The 17036-nt window shown below is 41.3% G+C and overlaps 1 protein-coding gene across 3 annotated transcripts in view; it reads left to right on the forward strand.

The window, feature by feature from the left end:
• Positions 1 to 17036, forward strand: part of pard3ba (par-3 family cell polarity regulator beta a) — a 200630-nt gene that overhangs the window by 54104 nt on the left and 129490 nt on the right. For 2 of the 3 annotated variants that reach the window (XM_088074335.1, XM_042513093.2), the window contains exons 5-10: positions 1228 to 1310; positions 8475 to 8561; positions 8840 to 8965; positions 11585 to 12039; positions 14049 to 14188; positions 16204 to 16332. In XM_088074335.1, the coding sequence (XP_087930461.1) occupies positions 1228 to 1310; positions 8475 to 8561; positions 8840 to 8965; positions 11585 to 12039; positions 14049 to 14188; positions 16204 to 16332 (1020 nt within the window). Of the gene's footprint in view, positions 1 to 947; positions 1091 to 1227; positions 1311 to 8474; positions 8562 to 8839; positions 8966 to 11584; positions 12040 to 14048; positions 14189 to 16203; positions 16333 to 17036 lie in introns of those variants that run through there. The other variant, XM_088074336.1, reaches the window with a different exon arrangement.

Here is a 17036-nt window from a genome sequence, read left to right on the forward strand (position 1 = left end):
AGCAGGGTGCCTAAAGAGGAAGGCTGCTGTTTTTATGTCTAGATAAACTGGAGTGCTCTCAATCAGGGATTAGATTCACACTGGGCATTATGGCGTCATCCCTCAATTTCAAGGCATTAAGGAAAGGCAGATTTGTGTGTATGTGTGTGTGTATCCCAACATGCTTTATCTTATATAACACTGTGTGAAGCAGACATACAAGGATTTTATGTTATTGACCCACATGTGTGTTCAGCTACATGGTACTCTTCTTGTAAAACTGCATGTGTAAGTGTGTTTTTGAGTGCACACATGTTCACCTGCCAGCCGTGTGTTCCTAAAGGCTGTGTGCCAATGTGTAGAGGATGTGTGTGTGTGTGTGTGTGTAGTGAAGGAGCCTGTCTGTGTTAGCTAATGGCGTTGCGGGAAGATGCACAGCAACAATGGATCCTCCAGCTCCTGCCCCCGCACACAAATGCGCTCTATTGTGGGGTAATCTCACACTGCCCAGATAAGTGGGTCACTATTTGTACAGGCAGCATATATATGTGTTTGTGTGTGTGTATGTGTTCATGAAAACACCATTTTTGTGTTTGCAGTTCTGCAGAGTCGATATGTGAAGGTAATATTTGCAGGGAATGTACGCGGGGGGAGTGTATGTGAGGCGTATATTAACTCTGTGTGTGACAGAGGGTCCACCAGGGACTTGGGTGTGGTGGAGGGGGTTGCTAAGGAGCGGGACTGGTGGGCGGGAGCATTTTAGCCATTAGTGGTGACAACAATGAAAGTGACAAGGCAGAAGGACCTAATTGCACCCCTCTTGTCTTTAACGATTCAGGGCAATTTCTGTCTCCCACTCCTAGAGTGTATTTGAGTGTCTCGCAACAGTTTGACGCTGTCTTTCTTCCCCACATTTCTTCGTTTTTATTCGTTTGCCCCGGGGTTGTTGATTTCGCCGACTTAAAAATAGAGCCTTGCCTGACACAGGGCAGGGATGGAGGAAGGGGGAGGGAGAGGTAAGATAGAAATATACATAGAGTAAAGGAAGGACAGCAGCGTGTGGTAGGGAGCTCAGCGTCCGGCGGCCGTTCTCTCTTCGCTGTCTGCAAAGGTGATTGATGGCGGCATTAGATTGTTTTGCTAATTGGCGACGGGCCTTCTCGTATTTGCCTACTGTTTGTTTAGTGTGTAATTTGTCACTGTAGCTATTATCATGTTGAATAATGTGTCTGTTTTGTTTTTGAACAGGGAATCAACCATGTACTGAAAGGAGCTTTGGACCGCCTGCGCACAGACGATCCCCCCACCACAATGAGCCACGTGAACTTCAGGTAAGAGTGCGTGTGCTTGTGTGTGTCCCAGCGGCAGCAGACAGATCATAATGTAGCTGGATGCGGTGCAGTGTTGGAGTCTGGGATTAACGCTCCAGTCTTTGTTTGACAGCCTGATACAGACTTGATTAGTCAGTCCCACCGGTGTGTGTGTGATCGTCTGAGTGTGTATGTGGAGGACGACATGGTGGGTGGGATCTTATCCGTGTGTGCCGGAGCAAAGGTGAGATTTGAACAGGAGTTTGAGGGAAGTTCGCCCACTTCACTGAGTAGACACTCTGAGTTGAGTTTATTCTAATTACTGTGCAAGTTGTCAACATCATGACAAGGCAACTTACTCGTCATGCAGATTTCATACACCGCGGTGAATGTGCCTCAACGCAGGACGTAAAGACTGAAACAACAGAATCCAAAAAGAATCTCAAAGGGTTTCTGAAAGATGTAAATTCAAAAAGATATATATATATATATATATATAGTTTTAAGTACTTGTGATGACCTTTTTGTCAAGATGAGACAAGATCAGGGTCATGAATATGTTAAGTCGAAGGGCTGTGCGTGATGATTTTTATTATTGATTAATATGTTGGTCTGTCCTTTGATTAATCAAACTGGGTCCCACTGGGATGCCAGTGTTCTGCCCGCTGTTGTAGTGAGGCTTTAATGTGATTGGTAGGGGTGACCCCCCCTTAGATCCCTAAATCTGAATCATCAACTACTGCCTATTATTGCCTTACAATCAAATCATGCTTTTTTTTCAGCTCATTGATCTATATTCTCATTTGTGACATTAGTTTCCATTTTTTCAACATCAAACCGCTAAAACCAAAACCAAATTAACAGTTTTTCTTTTTGGGCATTTTCCCTTTATTGACAGGGTAGTTCAAGATAGACAGAAAGTTGGTAGAGAGAGGGAGAGAGAGGAATGACACGCAGCGAAAGGCCACAGGCTAAACTTGAACCTGGTCTCTGTAGAACCCTCAGCCATATGGGGTGTACAATCTAACTGGTGAGCTAGAGGTCACCCCAGCAAATTTTAGTCTTGACCTTGTATGACAACCTTTTTTATAATGGGACGTTTTCCATCCAGCACTGTTAGTGTGCAACAGGGGTACATCTGTAGGTGTGTGTATGTGTAGCAGCGGCGCTGTCCATAGTACTGAAAGGGCACGGGGGACATCAATAGATAGAAATACAGAAAACAAATCACTAAGTTTGGTTCTTGTTTGCTCACTGTGGTTGTAAACAGAAAGTTTGACTTTCTCTCAGAGAGAGACAGAGAGACAAGCGGCAAACAGCTGTTTCTACACTCCTCCCCCTGCTGATTTCACAGCTTTATGTACTTATGCGAGTGGTCTGATTATTACATTTATACCAAAATAGTCTACAGTGTTTCCACAGCATTAGAATGTGGAGCCCTTTTTACACAGAGCTAGTGCTATAAAGCCATTACGAAGTCCCTTTTTTATGCCTTCTTTGCATTTTTACACAGAACCAAACATCATGGGACTCCAGTGTGTGATTATTGAAAGCATGCCGGCATCACAGAATCAAAAGAGGCATAATGGAAGTGACGTTTACCATAACAGTGTTAGTCCCAGAAGCTCCTGGTTCTCATTGTTTTCCCCGTTTGTGGACATTTCTTTCCGCTGTTCTTCTTCTCTGAGTTAGCCGCTAACAGCTTCTAGCTGCATTTGAAATCTCTTGTGTTCGGTCACACACATAACATACGGTCACAACACCTGCGCTGCCCATGGTCCCATCCTGCTGGCTATTCTGTTTATACAGACACTGTTTCTGCGCTGTAACTACCTCAGCTGCCAGCTCAAAGGCAAGACAATCCTGTCCCCCATTCAGCAATCAAATGTTTTATACAGAGCAGTGAGGCGGCATAATGGCACGGTATTTTGTCCTTGGACAGGCTGTGTAAAAGGGGGAGTATATGTTTTCTTGACTTTCATAGCATAAGAACTTCTTTTATTATCTGACGTGCTTAGTCCAGCGTCGTTAGTTGTACTCTGCAGTACATGTGTAGGTTTGTGTATATGTGTGTATGCAGCGGATCTGTCCACAGTACTGAGGGGATTGGAAGACATCAATAGATAGAAAGACAGACAGACACTAATTGATTTGGTTACTTGCTTTCCGTAAACTTTTGACTTTGTCTTAGAGAGAGATGTGAGCCTCAAACAGCTGTTTCTACACTCCTCCTCCCACTGATTTTGACCGAGCTAGCTCTACCTTCTCCTGCGAGCAGCAGCTGTAGACGTGAAAGTTGCAAAAGCTGCAAAAGCTGCAAAGTTTCTCTTCCTGTAGTTGCACAAGCAAGACCCAGAGCTGAACGGATGAGTGCGTAGTTTCCATGGGAACACTGCAGTTTTCATTAAAAGTAGGTTGGGAAAACGATAGACAACACAGCAATGAGAGTGCTGGAAAAAAAGGAAAAGAGAGTTTTATTTATTTATGAATCAACTAATGGTTAAGTTTCACTTTCACGGCACCTGGCAAAGTTGGTAAATAGATCGTGAAGAATTCCCAATTGCTGTCCTATTTACCAGTTGAAAGATGGAGACCCTAAGTTGATTGAGATTACTTCAAGTCGAGCATTTGTTTTTTTCTGTGCAGTGTATGTCTGGGGATGTTTTGGTCCCCAGATTTTGCTACAGAGTGAGAGCTCTTGACTTTCATGCTACTCCTTGCAGCTGCTGACATGGGGTAGCGGCAGGCAAGGAAAGAGAGGCTGCACTATAAATGTGAAGAAGTAGTTAAATGTACAGCTCACAGCAACTTGACAAGATATAGTGTCCTAGTGTTGGCAAAAAATGCTGTTTTGCATTTGTTATCAGTTGCTAGTGCTGTTAGCTTGTTTACTACATATATGACGTTGTTGCCACTGTCAAACTAAACATCCTGCTAAGCCCCGTTTAGATTTAAAACTTTGCATGAAAAACATAATGAACTGTCCAATAATCACGTTGAGCAACCAAATCGGGTTTGACTGGCATAATTCTGAGTCATATACAGCCCTGATGATTTTAATACTGAGTTGGACTTCTGTTCTGTAATAAGTAATCATGTCTGACAACATAGAAATTCTAATAACTGCATTTTGTAACAGATTTTTTTCAGATAAACATACTATATATATGTATGTATATATATATATATATATATATATATATATATATATATATATATATATATATATATATATATATATATATATATATATATATATATATATATATATATATATATATATATATATATATATATATATATATATATATATATATATATATATATATATATATATATAGTATCATATTTATATATGATATATATATATCATATATATTATATGATATCATGCACATAGCATTATGCAGTGATTATGGCTAATGAATGAATAAATAATGCACATATATTTAATTGAAAGCTCATAATGCAACGGAAATGTTTCCACATTATGAAAAAGCCTTTGCTATTGTGAAAAAAAAGTAAATGGAATTTTTATTTGAAACTGAGGAGAAACTTTCAGAGTAGATCAATAGAAGATGTACAGGAATTCAAGTTTAGGCCTGGAGACATACATTTATTCAAAAACATGTCAGGAAATATTGTTAGATTTTCATTTAAATGTCTGTATTAAATGCATCCATTTAAACAAACAACTAACAAAAAAGCTTTTAATACTCAATTAGTTTGCTGTCAGTCAGCTCCTTAATAAAACGGATCATTTCAGCACTATTGAGGAGTTTTTTTGTACATCTCCTTGTCGTTATTTATTTCATAGGTGAGCTAACAAAAAAAACACACACAAAACTTCTCTGTGCATTAACAGCAGCACTACTGTCTGACCTGTTAAAGTTAGACTCACTTATCAAGGGTGTGTGTACGTGCACATTTGTGAACAGGTGAATGAGCATGTTGTACAGTACGTGGGCGAGAACAGCTGTCTCACCATGGCAACCTCCACCTTTGTTTTTGGGCACGTCATTCACACACCTCTGGCATGATGGGAGTTTTATCTTCACTTCTCTAGGCTGTCAGTCAGGCAGTAACCATAGCAATGCTTAACCCCTCCATCACAGCCTCTCACCCCGTCTGCTTGTGACAAAAGTAAAAGATAATTCTGCAGCATCCTCTGCAGCCGAACTATTTTCCGATTTAAGAGATTGTTCTTTTAAAAATAACTTTGTAAAAAGACTTGGCCGCAGTGGCAGATGGCGTTTTTTCAGCATTTTTACAGTGCAGTGGTGTCCTGACAGCACTGTGATACAATGGAGGCATGGCTCTCACAGATAGTTTGCCATGGTAACAGATGGTTGGCGGTTGAAGAAGCCGCGGTGAGTGAGCGAGGGCACATTTTCAGCGAGTCCCGGCCGCGAGTTTGTTAGGCACTCGGCCTCCGTTGATGTAGAGGAAGTCAACCAAGAGTGGGAGCTCCATCTGTCTCACTCCTCATTGCTCTTTTCATCCATCCCACTGTCCCTCGCCTCCCTCTCTCTCTCCCCCCAGTGGAATGACTGTGTTTGTGTTTGTGTCAGCGGGATGCTAAAATGGGTGAGCGGAGCTATTCTGCATATTAGAGTGCGGCGCTAACAAGCTACGGCTGCCTCTGATGAGCTTGTTTGTGCCGCCGTTTGTTTTTATATGAATGTAAATGGGCTGAAGCTCTGTGTGTGTATGTATGTGTGTGTGTGTGTGTGTGTGTGTATGTTTGTATTATATGTGAATACATATACATCATTCAGGACCAGCTTTGTACCTGTGTGTGTGTGCGTGTGTGTGTGTGTGTCCTGTCCTGTTCTGATTGTTTACCATCAAATTCAAACTGAGTGCGCGTGTGTGTGTGTGTGTGTGTGTGTGTGTCATGGCTCGTGCACATATGTAATTTAGATGTAACTGTGTTCTCTAATAGATGTAAATGTGATGCATGTGTGTATCTGTGAATTCAATTTAGAGGAATGTGACTGATGGTGTTTGTGAGCATGCAATAGATGTAGCAATAAGAATGCAAATTGGATGTGTGCGCGTGCGGGTGTGTGTAAGAGTACGCGTGTGACCGTGGCAGAGGTTAACGAAAGCGGGGTGACAGTGACAGAGGAGTGTGCTCTAATGATCCCAGCTAGTCCTTGGGCTTGTGTACTTAGAAGAAGCACATAAACCTTGAACTTTCCTGCTTTTCTTCTCAGACTTGCTGTCTGCAGACATTTCATCACTCTTTCTTTTTTTTTTATCTGGGGAAACTCTGGAAAAACCAACACCTTCATGTTCTTGGCCTTCACCTGAGATAGCTCCTTTTGGTCCATTTGTCATTGGCTTCTCACATGCAGTTCAGAGGCTGAAGGATGCCAAAAATGCTGTAAATGAGCTTTGAAAAACAAGAAGAAGTATTATTTTGAGGTGTAGAAACTCCAGCAACACTTGTAGTATTTACAACAACTTAATGAAAAGTCCATCATTTTGGCTTGTGGCCTTCGTCTGGGTCAACATGAAACACATTACAAACAGCCTTTAAATAAAGGAGGAATGAAAAAAAAATAATAATCATAATCATATACATTCAAGCACATATCAACAAATAGTGCATCAACAAAGGTAGACTGGGTATTTGATCATGTGGCTGCAAGCCAATTGTTTCCCAGTTTTGCAAGGAGGAAAGGGGAGTGTCCAATGAGGGACCTGGGTGACATTGTTCTGTTTCACAAATTGGAGAAATACACATTAAAGGTTGGCACTAAGCCTGCACAGAAGAGGCTGAAGCCCAAAATGTGCCCATTTGGCTTGGCACACTGTCCAAAAACACCTTAATTTTAAAAATAACAAAAAAAATTAAATTTCAAAAGCACCTTCAAAGGTTTCAGATTTAAGAGAAACCTTAAATAAAAAAATAAATTAAAAAAAAAAAAAACTTTAATTAAAAACCCCCTTCATTAAAAAACTTTAATTATTAGTTTGCATTATTATTATTATCTTTAGTAGTAGTAGTAGTAGTAATAGTAGTAGTAGTATTAATAATAATTATTATTATAATGGTTGTTGTTGTTATTATTTTAAAAAACACTTAAAATTAAAACAATATTAGCTTTTCTTGTTCCAGCAGGAATATGATCAGAAATTTGGTTGAAATGCACAACACTGGCAACCATGATTACATGTTTCCATTGAGTTAGCATGTAGCTAGATGTTGCAGTGTATATAATGTAAACACTTGCAGCAGCATCCATATGAAAAATTGGTCTGACATCATCTTTTTTCAAAACTAGAAAAAAACAATTGGAAACTGACTTTTCAGAAAAGTTTGAAACCTGAGCTTTTTGCTCACAAGAATTGCTTTTACATACATTTACCTCTTTACTTGAGACTTTGGCCATGTTTAATATGAGCATCTGACATTTTAACATTATATATGTATGGCTAGGAAAGACATATTTGGCCCCTTTAATGTTTAGCTCAATAGCTTTTGCATAAATCCTTTCATATAAGCCTTGCAGCCTGCAAACATGACTCGAAGAACATGACTTCTCTTGATGACAAACAAAGTCGGATGGTTTCCTTCATCTCCTGTGATCTTCTCCATGCTGCCATCATGCAGGTCCTCTCTTTTAGCCACCCGGTATCAAAAGCAGCTCTTCCATTTTATCTTTCGTAGTATTGTCCTTGTTTATCTGCTGTTAAAAGCCACAGTTCAGGGCTCCACAGAGATTATTAGAGACGCTCATTCTGTTTCATCTCTATCTGTTCCTCGATCTGCATTTCTCTTTTATCTCCTGCTCTTTTCTTTTGTCCAGCCGCTAGATTGGGTGGTTGAGAAGCAGGTAGATAAAGGCTGAAGTAGCCACCTGCGTCCCAAGCACCCACCAACACACACACACACACACACACACACACACACACACACACACTTTTCTGATGTTTGGCAGGACTACCTGTAAGCTAATTTGTATCCCTATCTGTGTAGCCCGGAGGAAAATGCTAATGTATTTTGAAGAGCTTGCACATCGATAGGTTTGGAGTGTGCGTGTGCAGCTGTGCAGTACTGGATCAGTGTTTCTATGATTGCATGCACTACATTATGCACCTCCCTTACTTTCAAAATGTCTTTCAAGATGTCCGTGTGTGTCCTTTCTTGACGGCAAGTGTCTATTTTGTTGGCAGCACCCTGACACGGACAGTGCAGTTTCCAGGTGACTGGGGACCCCTGGGAATCCATGTGATCCCCTACTGCTCCTCTCTCAGTGGACGGTAAGCACACACACACACAAACACACACACACGCACACACACACACACACACACACACACACACGCACACACAGAGATGCACTCATATTGTGCAAATACACACTCTGGTCCCACCACTTGTAAACATTCAGACATTCAGAGGAAAGGCAGATGTCAATGTTGACTCATAGAAATGCATAAGCGTTGGCATGTAATCATATATGTGTTTACCTCCATGAATTCATATTCACTCTTCACTGTGTGTGTTTGTGTGTGTGTGTGTGTGTGTGTGTTGCAAGGACCCTGGGCCTGCACATTAAAGGCATCGAGGAAAGCAGCCGCTCCAAGAAGGAGGATCTCTTCCGGCAGGACGAGTGTATTGTCAAAATCAACGACACAGCACTGCAGGACAAGACCTTTGCACAGTAAGTGTGCTGGGATGTCATCATCATCAACACAGAAATCTTAAGCATGAGATTCTGATGTCTGACCAGAAACGAGTAGTGTAGAGGTTTGATATATGAATCTGAATCCATGACCTTATTTGCAAAAATGAATTTGTAGCAATCTAGATATTTTGCCAACCTACATCAGCCCAAAAACGGAACTAGCAATGGAAACTAATCCTAAAAACAAGTGCCTGTATTATTTAAAAGGAATACTTTGCTTATTTTCAAACAGGCTTTGTGTCATAACAATGTTTGTAGTATATGAAAATTAAGTTAGTTAAACTTTTCTCCATCTTGCCAGTCTCCAGATCTCCCTGCTTGTTTGTGGATTTTTGCTGGCTCTTGGGTTGTTGCACTTACCACAGATTGTACCCGCTCATTTTTGTACGCCCGCAGCTACCACGGACACAAAGAGTATAGAAGTGGAGAAAAAGAGAGTGGCCGTCTCTTTCTGTCTCTCCCAAACTCAGACCAAAAGTAAACCTAGATAGTGCTGATCAAATATTAGCAAGGTTCCCATGGATCCTTCAAAGGGCATTGAATAAATTGATCTAAAAATAAGGATTTAATTGGTATTAAGTGGACTTGAATTAATCTTTAAAAAATCTTAAAAATACGCAGACATGGAAAATAGGATTTTTTTTTCTGATGTTGCATTATAAAATCTCAAACAATTCCTAACATCTATTTTTTAAATAATTAAACAAATTCCTTTTCTTAAACTCATCATGAAGGAAATCTCAGTAGTACATTGAGAAACACAAAACCATCCAGAATAACTGGATATTTTCCACTTCACCACTAGATACTAGAAACTAGATACTCTTTTTTAAAATATAATATGCTGTTTCACTCCAAAAAGGGTTGTTTTTCCATAATATGACCTATGACCTATGATCTAACTTTTTCACTTGATAAAAAAGTTTTATGTTACAATAAACATTTGGGCAAAGTAAAATTGTCCTTCAGTTTTGGATATTAAGAAATAGGTCTTAAACTTTATTTTAAGTGGCATTTAAAGTCTTAAAAAGTTTTAAATCTACTTTATCTTAAGCTGGAACACTGATAAACCAAGATTCTTTTACGGTCTTGCCCATTTGGCACCTAAAATGTTTCCAGAAATATATGTAATCAGTGGATGTATAAGGAGAACTTGATTTAGCATTAGAGGCGGCGTCCTGTTCATTCCTATGACAGTTGCTCAGTTGCGCATGACGCCAAAAAATTTTAACTGCGATGCGTAAAATTACCAACTTCAATAGGGATAAAATGATTCCATGATGCGACTCTTCTAGACTTTCAAATACGTGTCTGTTTGAAAAAGTTTTTTGGGCCAGGTGGCATCACATGACATATGCAATTCAACTGCAAAAATTGGTTTCAAAGTCCAGCATACTTCCTGGGGGGTTGATTTTAGAGATCTGTTTGGCTGTAATAGAATAGTTTGTGAACAGAAGGAGGGCACCATACTGTTTTTTCTGTTGCTGCATTACGTGCTGACTGTTATGTTGTTTAAGGACAAGCTGGCCAAAGCAATTCTTCTCTTTTCACCCACCAACGGGAATGTTTAGCGGTCTGTTCCAACGCTTTGCATTTTGGTAGTTGTAGGTTTTCTACCTCTTGAGCAAAAGCGAATGCCACAATCCTTTTTTTCCTGTTATCTCTGGTCATGTAGCACCAATCTTTATGTGACATTGACAGCAAGGGAGAAGCTGTAATCAGAATTTTGACTTTTTTTGTTTTGAAATTCATGACTCAAACCGCTTAATCCATGATCAGTTTAGTTGGCGCCTAATTTCTTTGCTGAAAACTAATTGTTGCAGCTTTATAGACAGCAGTTTTCTGAAAAGACAATCTGTCCTGTAATGAAATACTTCTTTAAGCGTCAAGGATGTGATTAGGAGCTAAAACAACAGCTTTAAAGAGCCAGAAGTAACATCTTCTTTGTTTATGTGTGTGTGTACTCCCACACACCCTGCCGCCATTGTAGCGAAACACCTCAGCCATCACTCAGATTGCTTCCTTTTATCAGCCAAAGACAAATCCCTCTCATTCTCTGCCTCCTATCTCACCACCACATCTACTCTCACAAAAGGGTGAATGTGTATGTCTCTCTTTCTTTTCCTTATTTTTTTCTTTTCCAGCTCACACAAACCTACAACCTCCCCGTCCCTATTCTTTCTCCATTTTCTCTGTCCTCTCTGCGGTGGAGCTGAATAGGTCCATTTAACTGCATCCCACTGTGTTGTCTGTGTTATGTGAATGTTGTGCTGATAGTGGTCTATTAAAGCTGCAATAAGAGCCTGCTGACGGGTCTCCCTCCGTCTGACGGGGGCCACAGTGTCCCAAACCAGCTGGAGGAGTCACTCTGTGCTTGATCCAAATTGAAATACAGCTCCATTAACGACGCACAAGCCTCATTCAGCCTCCTCGCTCTCTGCTCTCCAGTTGTCTGTGTTTTCCGTCTGTGTTCTGCTTGACTTTTGCTGTTTTGGAGTTTGGGAGTTTTTCACAAGGCTCAGAGTTAAATGTGGTATGTAAAATCACATTTTTAAAAGGCAAAAATGTAAATGTTTCCTTGATTTTTCTTACCAGGTCTCAAGATGTGTTCCGCCAGGCCATGACCTCTCCCACTGTGCGTCTTGAAGTCCTCCCAGTGGCCAACAAGCCGCGCTACGAGAAGGGCCTCATCGGTCAGCTCTTCACCAGTGAAACACCAAAAGTGAAGAGTCCCATGATCGTCCGTGCTAAAACTGACTCCCAAGCAGAACCCAAACAAGACACCAAACCGAAACTAGAACTGAGGCGACCAGACACACGTGCCAAGACTCCAGAGCCAGCTGTGGTAAACACACCACCAGCAGAGCTTCAGCATAGGCACGGCTCCTTGGAGAGAGTGTCTCCAACTCCTCCAGGCAGGGCGGCGAGCTCCTCCCCGACACCCAGGACCAACAGCCAGAGCCCCCTGGCAAATAAGAGCCCTGGTCCCAGCCTGGCTAACATTACAAGCAGGAGGGGAGGCAAGAAGATCAAAATTGACCTGAAGAAAGGTAAATGACACTAAACACTCATTTAATTTTCTGTTATCAGTTACTGATTAAAGAGACACATGTTACACTGAAAATTATTGTTTTTAGTCAAATCTAAAACTGCTGCCGTGGTTCGGCTCGGGTGGAGCTTGAACAGAAACTTTGTGAGTTCATGTAGGGTCAGCTTGATTTTTAGGGTTCTACTGTAAAGCCATGTTCATCATGATGATGTTCTGTAGTCTCAGTCAGCCACTTGTTAGCCTCTGTCTTCCCGAAGACACATAAAAGCTTCAAAATTCACAAGTTGGATATTTGCCGTCATATTTTATGTCGTAGAACAAAACGTGAAAGTCTCTTCTGCTTGTGTTGACTATACACCTTATTTCAGACTTCTAACCAAAAACCAATTCAAATAATCCATTGACTGTAACATGAGGGAACTGGAAGTGCTGAAACTAATTTCCAGGTTTTAGGACATACTCCTGCACCACTTTATAGTCACATATTAAGCTCTGGACTGTTGCAACAGGCTTCACTTAAGGTGCTTGAGATGCTGTTGCCCTGGTTCCCTCACCTTGTCTGAATGACCCTGTTGCAAGCAATTTTTTTTTGCCTATATCTAAAGTAAACTTCCATCATGACAACATGTTTCATTTTTACTCTTGTGGGAGAACCTTACACAGCGTCTGGTTGTTTTGCTTTTAGATTTGAACCCAGCCTGAATGAGTCTGGCTTCCCAGCTGTCTTATCTATTATCCCTCTAAAACACATCAGTGCTGGAGCGCTGATGTGTTGATAGCACTGGAATAGGTTTGCAGGACTGTGAATAGGCTCTGTTCAAGCAACCTGTAGTGTTATGGGGCATTGAAAGGAGAGCTGTAATTGGGCTGCATGCACACACTTGCTACAGGTACCCAGAGAAAAGGACAGAAGATATCTCGATGAAAGGAGAGAAGAAATTGGGCTCCACACTCTCTCAGCTCTGGCTCAAAGCTCCATTCACGGCTACTTTATTGTTACTTTCTTTCTTTTCCCAGCACGTTTTCATCCTTTCCATTCTCTCCTCCTTTTCCCTCCATCCTTCTTTTGTCTGTTTCTCCCTCGAACCTTTTCACCTGACGCAAGATCAGAGCAGAGGATATTATGGGGTTTCTAACACCCTCTCCCTTGGCAACAGGCTCTTTCTCTCTGTGATTGACAGGCTGTGAGGTTTAGGTGCGCTAATGTAGGGCAGGCAGAGGCTTAGCTTGGAGACCAGATAGCATCGCTCACCGCCTTTAGTATGCCACGCCGGCTTTGCTCTTCCTGCACACACTCACTCACACACACACACACACACACACACACACACACACACACACACACACACACACACAGACATAGAGCGTGGCACATTTCACTCATGGCTTGGGGCTTGTGAGGCCGTGAAAAAGGGAGAGGGTGGAGGCTCTGGGGGTTGATGGCTCATGCGTGTGTGGCCTCCGAAACACACACTTGTGAATGTATACACACAGATAAACGCAGGCTCACACCCACGAGGAAAATCTTTGTGGAAATCACGTTGCATCCCCAGGGAGGGAAGCTAGAGAAGGGAATAATATCTCTGCGGTTCTTCTCTCTCTCTCTCTCTCTCCTTCCTCCGCCCCCACCTTCCTTCCATCTTCTCCCTCTACCTCCCTTCATCAGCCACCGTTCGGCCTGCTCACACGTGAAATTAAAGGCAGAGTCTGTCTAATCCGGCTAGGAGAGAAGCCTTCTCCCAGCGGCTCGGAGGCTGAGCCAGGCAACAAACCCCCAGAGGAAAACAGGCACTTAAACAGTAGTTAGTGTGGAGGAAGATGCTTAAACCGCAGAGCGGGTTAGCAGGACAGGAGAGGAGAGGAGGAGAGAGAAAGAACTGTGGAGTAAGGAGACAAGAGGGAAAATTCAATTAAAAGCAAATTAAAAGTGATAAAATTCATAAATTCTTGTCTGCAGGGGGATTCATATCCCTGTTGCACACGTTGACACAGGCTGCTTTGTTCCCGTAGGCGCTGAGGGTCTGGGCTTCACCGTGGTAACCCGGGACTCCTCGGTCCACGGGCCAGGGCCAATCCTAGTGAAGAACATCCTGCCGCGCGGCGCAGCAGTCAAAGATGGCCGCCTGCAGCCTGGAGATCGCATCCTAGAGGTAAGGCAGAGATCAGCCTGTTGATCACCCACAGAGGAAAACACAAACAGTCACAACAGACTCTGTTAACACCAACAGGAACAACATCATCAGTACACTGTCAGATCTGACAAGATAATCTTACTTTCTATGAAAACCAGTAACAAATAAATATAATAATTCTTACATAATGTTTACTTTATATCTATTTGTTTGGTTATAATGTTAATGAGGTCAACTTACTGACATTATTTTGTTTTTTCCTAAACTACAGCAGCTTAATCAAACCAGATTCGTCCGACTTAATTGAACAGTTGTGTTAAGTCGTTAGTATTTAGGAAACTGATTGTGTTTGATAAATAAGCACAGAAAAGAATTATTGGTTCGCAGGATTATTTTCATTTAAACAAAATACCATTCTGACCTTTTTAAGACACAAACAAAGTTACAATTAAAACATCTGTTTTAAACCTATTAAAAAGATATTAAAAAATGTGAAATATTTAGACTAAATCTATTTCTTTAACGTAAGATTTCAACAAGATGTCATGTCATTTTATCACAACTATCAATCCTCAATCAAGCTTCGTCCAACTTGCAAAATACATAAAACTCTTAAGTGAAGTCCATCTAATTTGTTTAACTTAAAAACTTAACTTGCTATGACTTAAAAGGAACAAGTTCATTCACTTTTCATATTAGGATGCAACAACTACACAAAATTAAATAAATGCAACAAGAATTTAAGGAAACTTGACAGTTGTACATAAAATGTAATAAACAAATGTACATAAATTCATCTGAATAGTTATATTTACCCACCTTTATCAAGGCAGTCTGTTTCTGACAAACGTCAGATCTGCTTGTGAGTTTTCAGTGTAATAGTGTCAGGGGAGTGAGCTTTGTGGCACCCCTGCTGGTTGAACTGAGTAATTGCACTTTCTTAAGAAAATGTCCACATTTCAGGATGACCTTATCCAGCATTGATTAGCATGATAATCATTAATTCCTAGGCAGCTGATTGCAGATGCAATCAGTGCAATGATTGCAGCGATTGCAGCGGCTGAAACAGTACCATCTCAAAAGACTGTATTTACAAGAATATATCAACACAAAGACAAATAAAACTAAAACTATCATTAGAGGTATGTGAGAAAACATGTAATTTGAAAAGTCTATACACCAGCAGATTTTTGAACACTTTTAAAAGGCCTGAAGTCTGGGACCCTTTCACATCGAAAGACATTATAAGTTTTCAGTCACAAACTATAAGAGATAATTGCAAAGACTGGAAACTACAACTAGATTTCTTTTGAGATTACTCAGATCCTGCTGAAAATATTACACCAAACTCCCTTTTAGAAATCTGATATTTTAAAAATGCCTTACTTGTTTGCAAAAACATTTAACCCTAGAATCACTAGATATAAGGTGTCTGCAGGAAGGATGTGACGTTTTGACAGTGTGTTAAGTGTGCGACCCACTGCAGGAGATGTGCAAAGCCTTGAGGGAATTTCTTAAAATTTGGCACAAGCATTCAATTGGACTTAATGATGAACTGATCAGATTTTGGTGGTCAAGGGTCAAGGTCACTGTGACCTTATATTTGTCTCATTCTTTTGAACGGGATATATCTCAAGAAGACCTTGAAGGAATTTCTTTGAATTTTGACACAAACTAGGACTCAAAGGTGAACCAATTAGAATCTGTTGGTCGAAAGTTCAAGGTCACGGTGACCTCATAAAACATGTTTTTGGCCATAACCCAAGAAGCTTTGGTGTGGAACTGTGCTGGTGGTTTGGATCTTCTGTGCTGCCGGGCAAGAGATGTGTGTGAAGCATATATGTTTTCACAGACACGGATGTAAACTGTAATGTGTTATGATCATAGAAATGTGTAACAACACAGAAAACCTCTCATGATTTTATTCCAACATTGGAAATTTGTATTTTGATGTCAGTGGAGCATTGGCAGTGGTGAAACATTGTGCTTTAATATACTGTTCTGCGTGTTTTCTCTTTTGTGTGTGTGTGTAGGTGAACGGAGTCGACATGACAGGCCGTAGCCAGGAGGAACTCGTGGCCATGCTACGCAGCACCAGGCAGGGAGAGAGTGTGTGTGTGGTGGTGGCACGGCAGGACGACATCTTCCTGCCTCGGGAACTGGTAAGAGAGTGTTAATACACAAAATAAACACAGCATCCATGTCCTCACTGAATTGTCACACACACTGTCCCCTCTGTCTTCCTCTTTGGTCTGTCAGTCACTTCTCATTTGTCTTCATTTTTGCACTTTTTTCTGTCTCCACCTTTTCTTTTTTTTCTAACATTTCCTTCACATTGTGTCATCTTTTCCTTTTTCTGTCTCAACGGAGCCTCTTCATGTCGATGCCCTTTTGCCTGTAAACACCACACACACCCAGGGCACGCTCCGGCCTTCCTGTCCCATTCTGGTTTGTTGACACAGCGATGCCAGAGGAAGTCACACACACAAGCCACAGCGGCTCCTCAGGAAGCGTGCGAGCATGTCTGCACATATTGACACACCGCGGGTGTTAAGTGACCGTTTACCTGCAGCGGCTCATGGGGTCAAAGATCAGCGTCAGGGCTGTGAAGCTGACAAGGCTTGACTGTGCCTCACTGGGGACATTTTTTCAATAAACAGACTTTTAAACATATATACACACAGGCCAGGTGGCCCCTTGAAAGTCACCCGCTCTCTGTGAATAATATTTTTCACCCACGCGCTTCTATTCTCTCCCCTCTGTCCTCGGCGGTTATTCTGATTATTCCCTTTCCGTTACTTCAAAGAACTGAGAGAAAAACGCGCAGGGCTTTGTAGTGACTGATGCATATTCACACCTAGAGTGG

The sequence above is a fragment of the Plectropomus leopardus genome, chromosome 24 (assembly GCF_026936395.1).
Source record: "Plectropomus leopardus strain MGB_pleo_1.0 chromosome 24, ASM2693639v1, whole genome shotgun sequence".
Lineage (NCBI taxonomy): Eukaryota > Metazoa > Chordata > Actinopteri > Perciformes > Serranidae > Plectropomus > Plectropomus leopardus.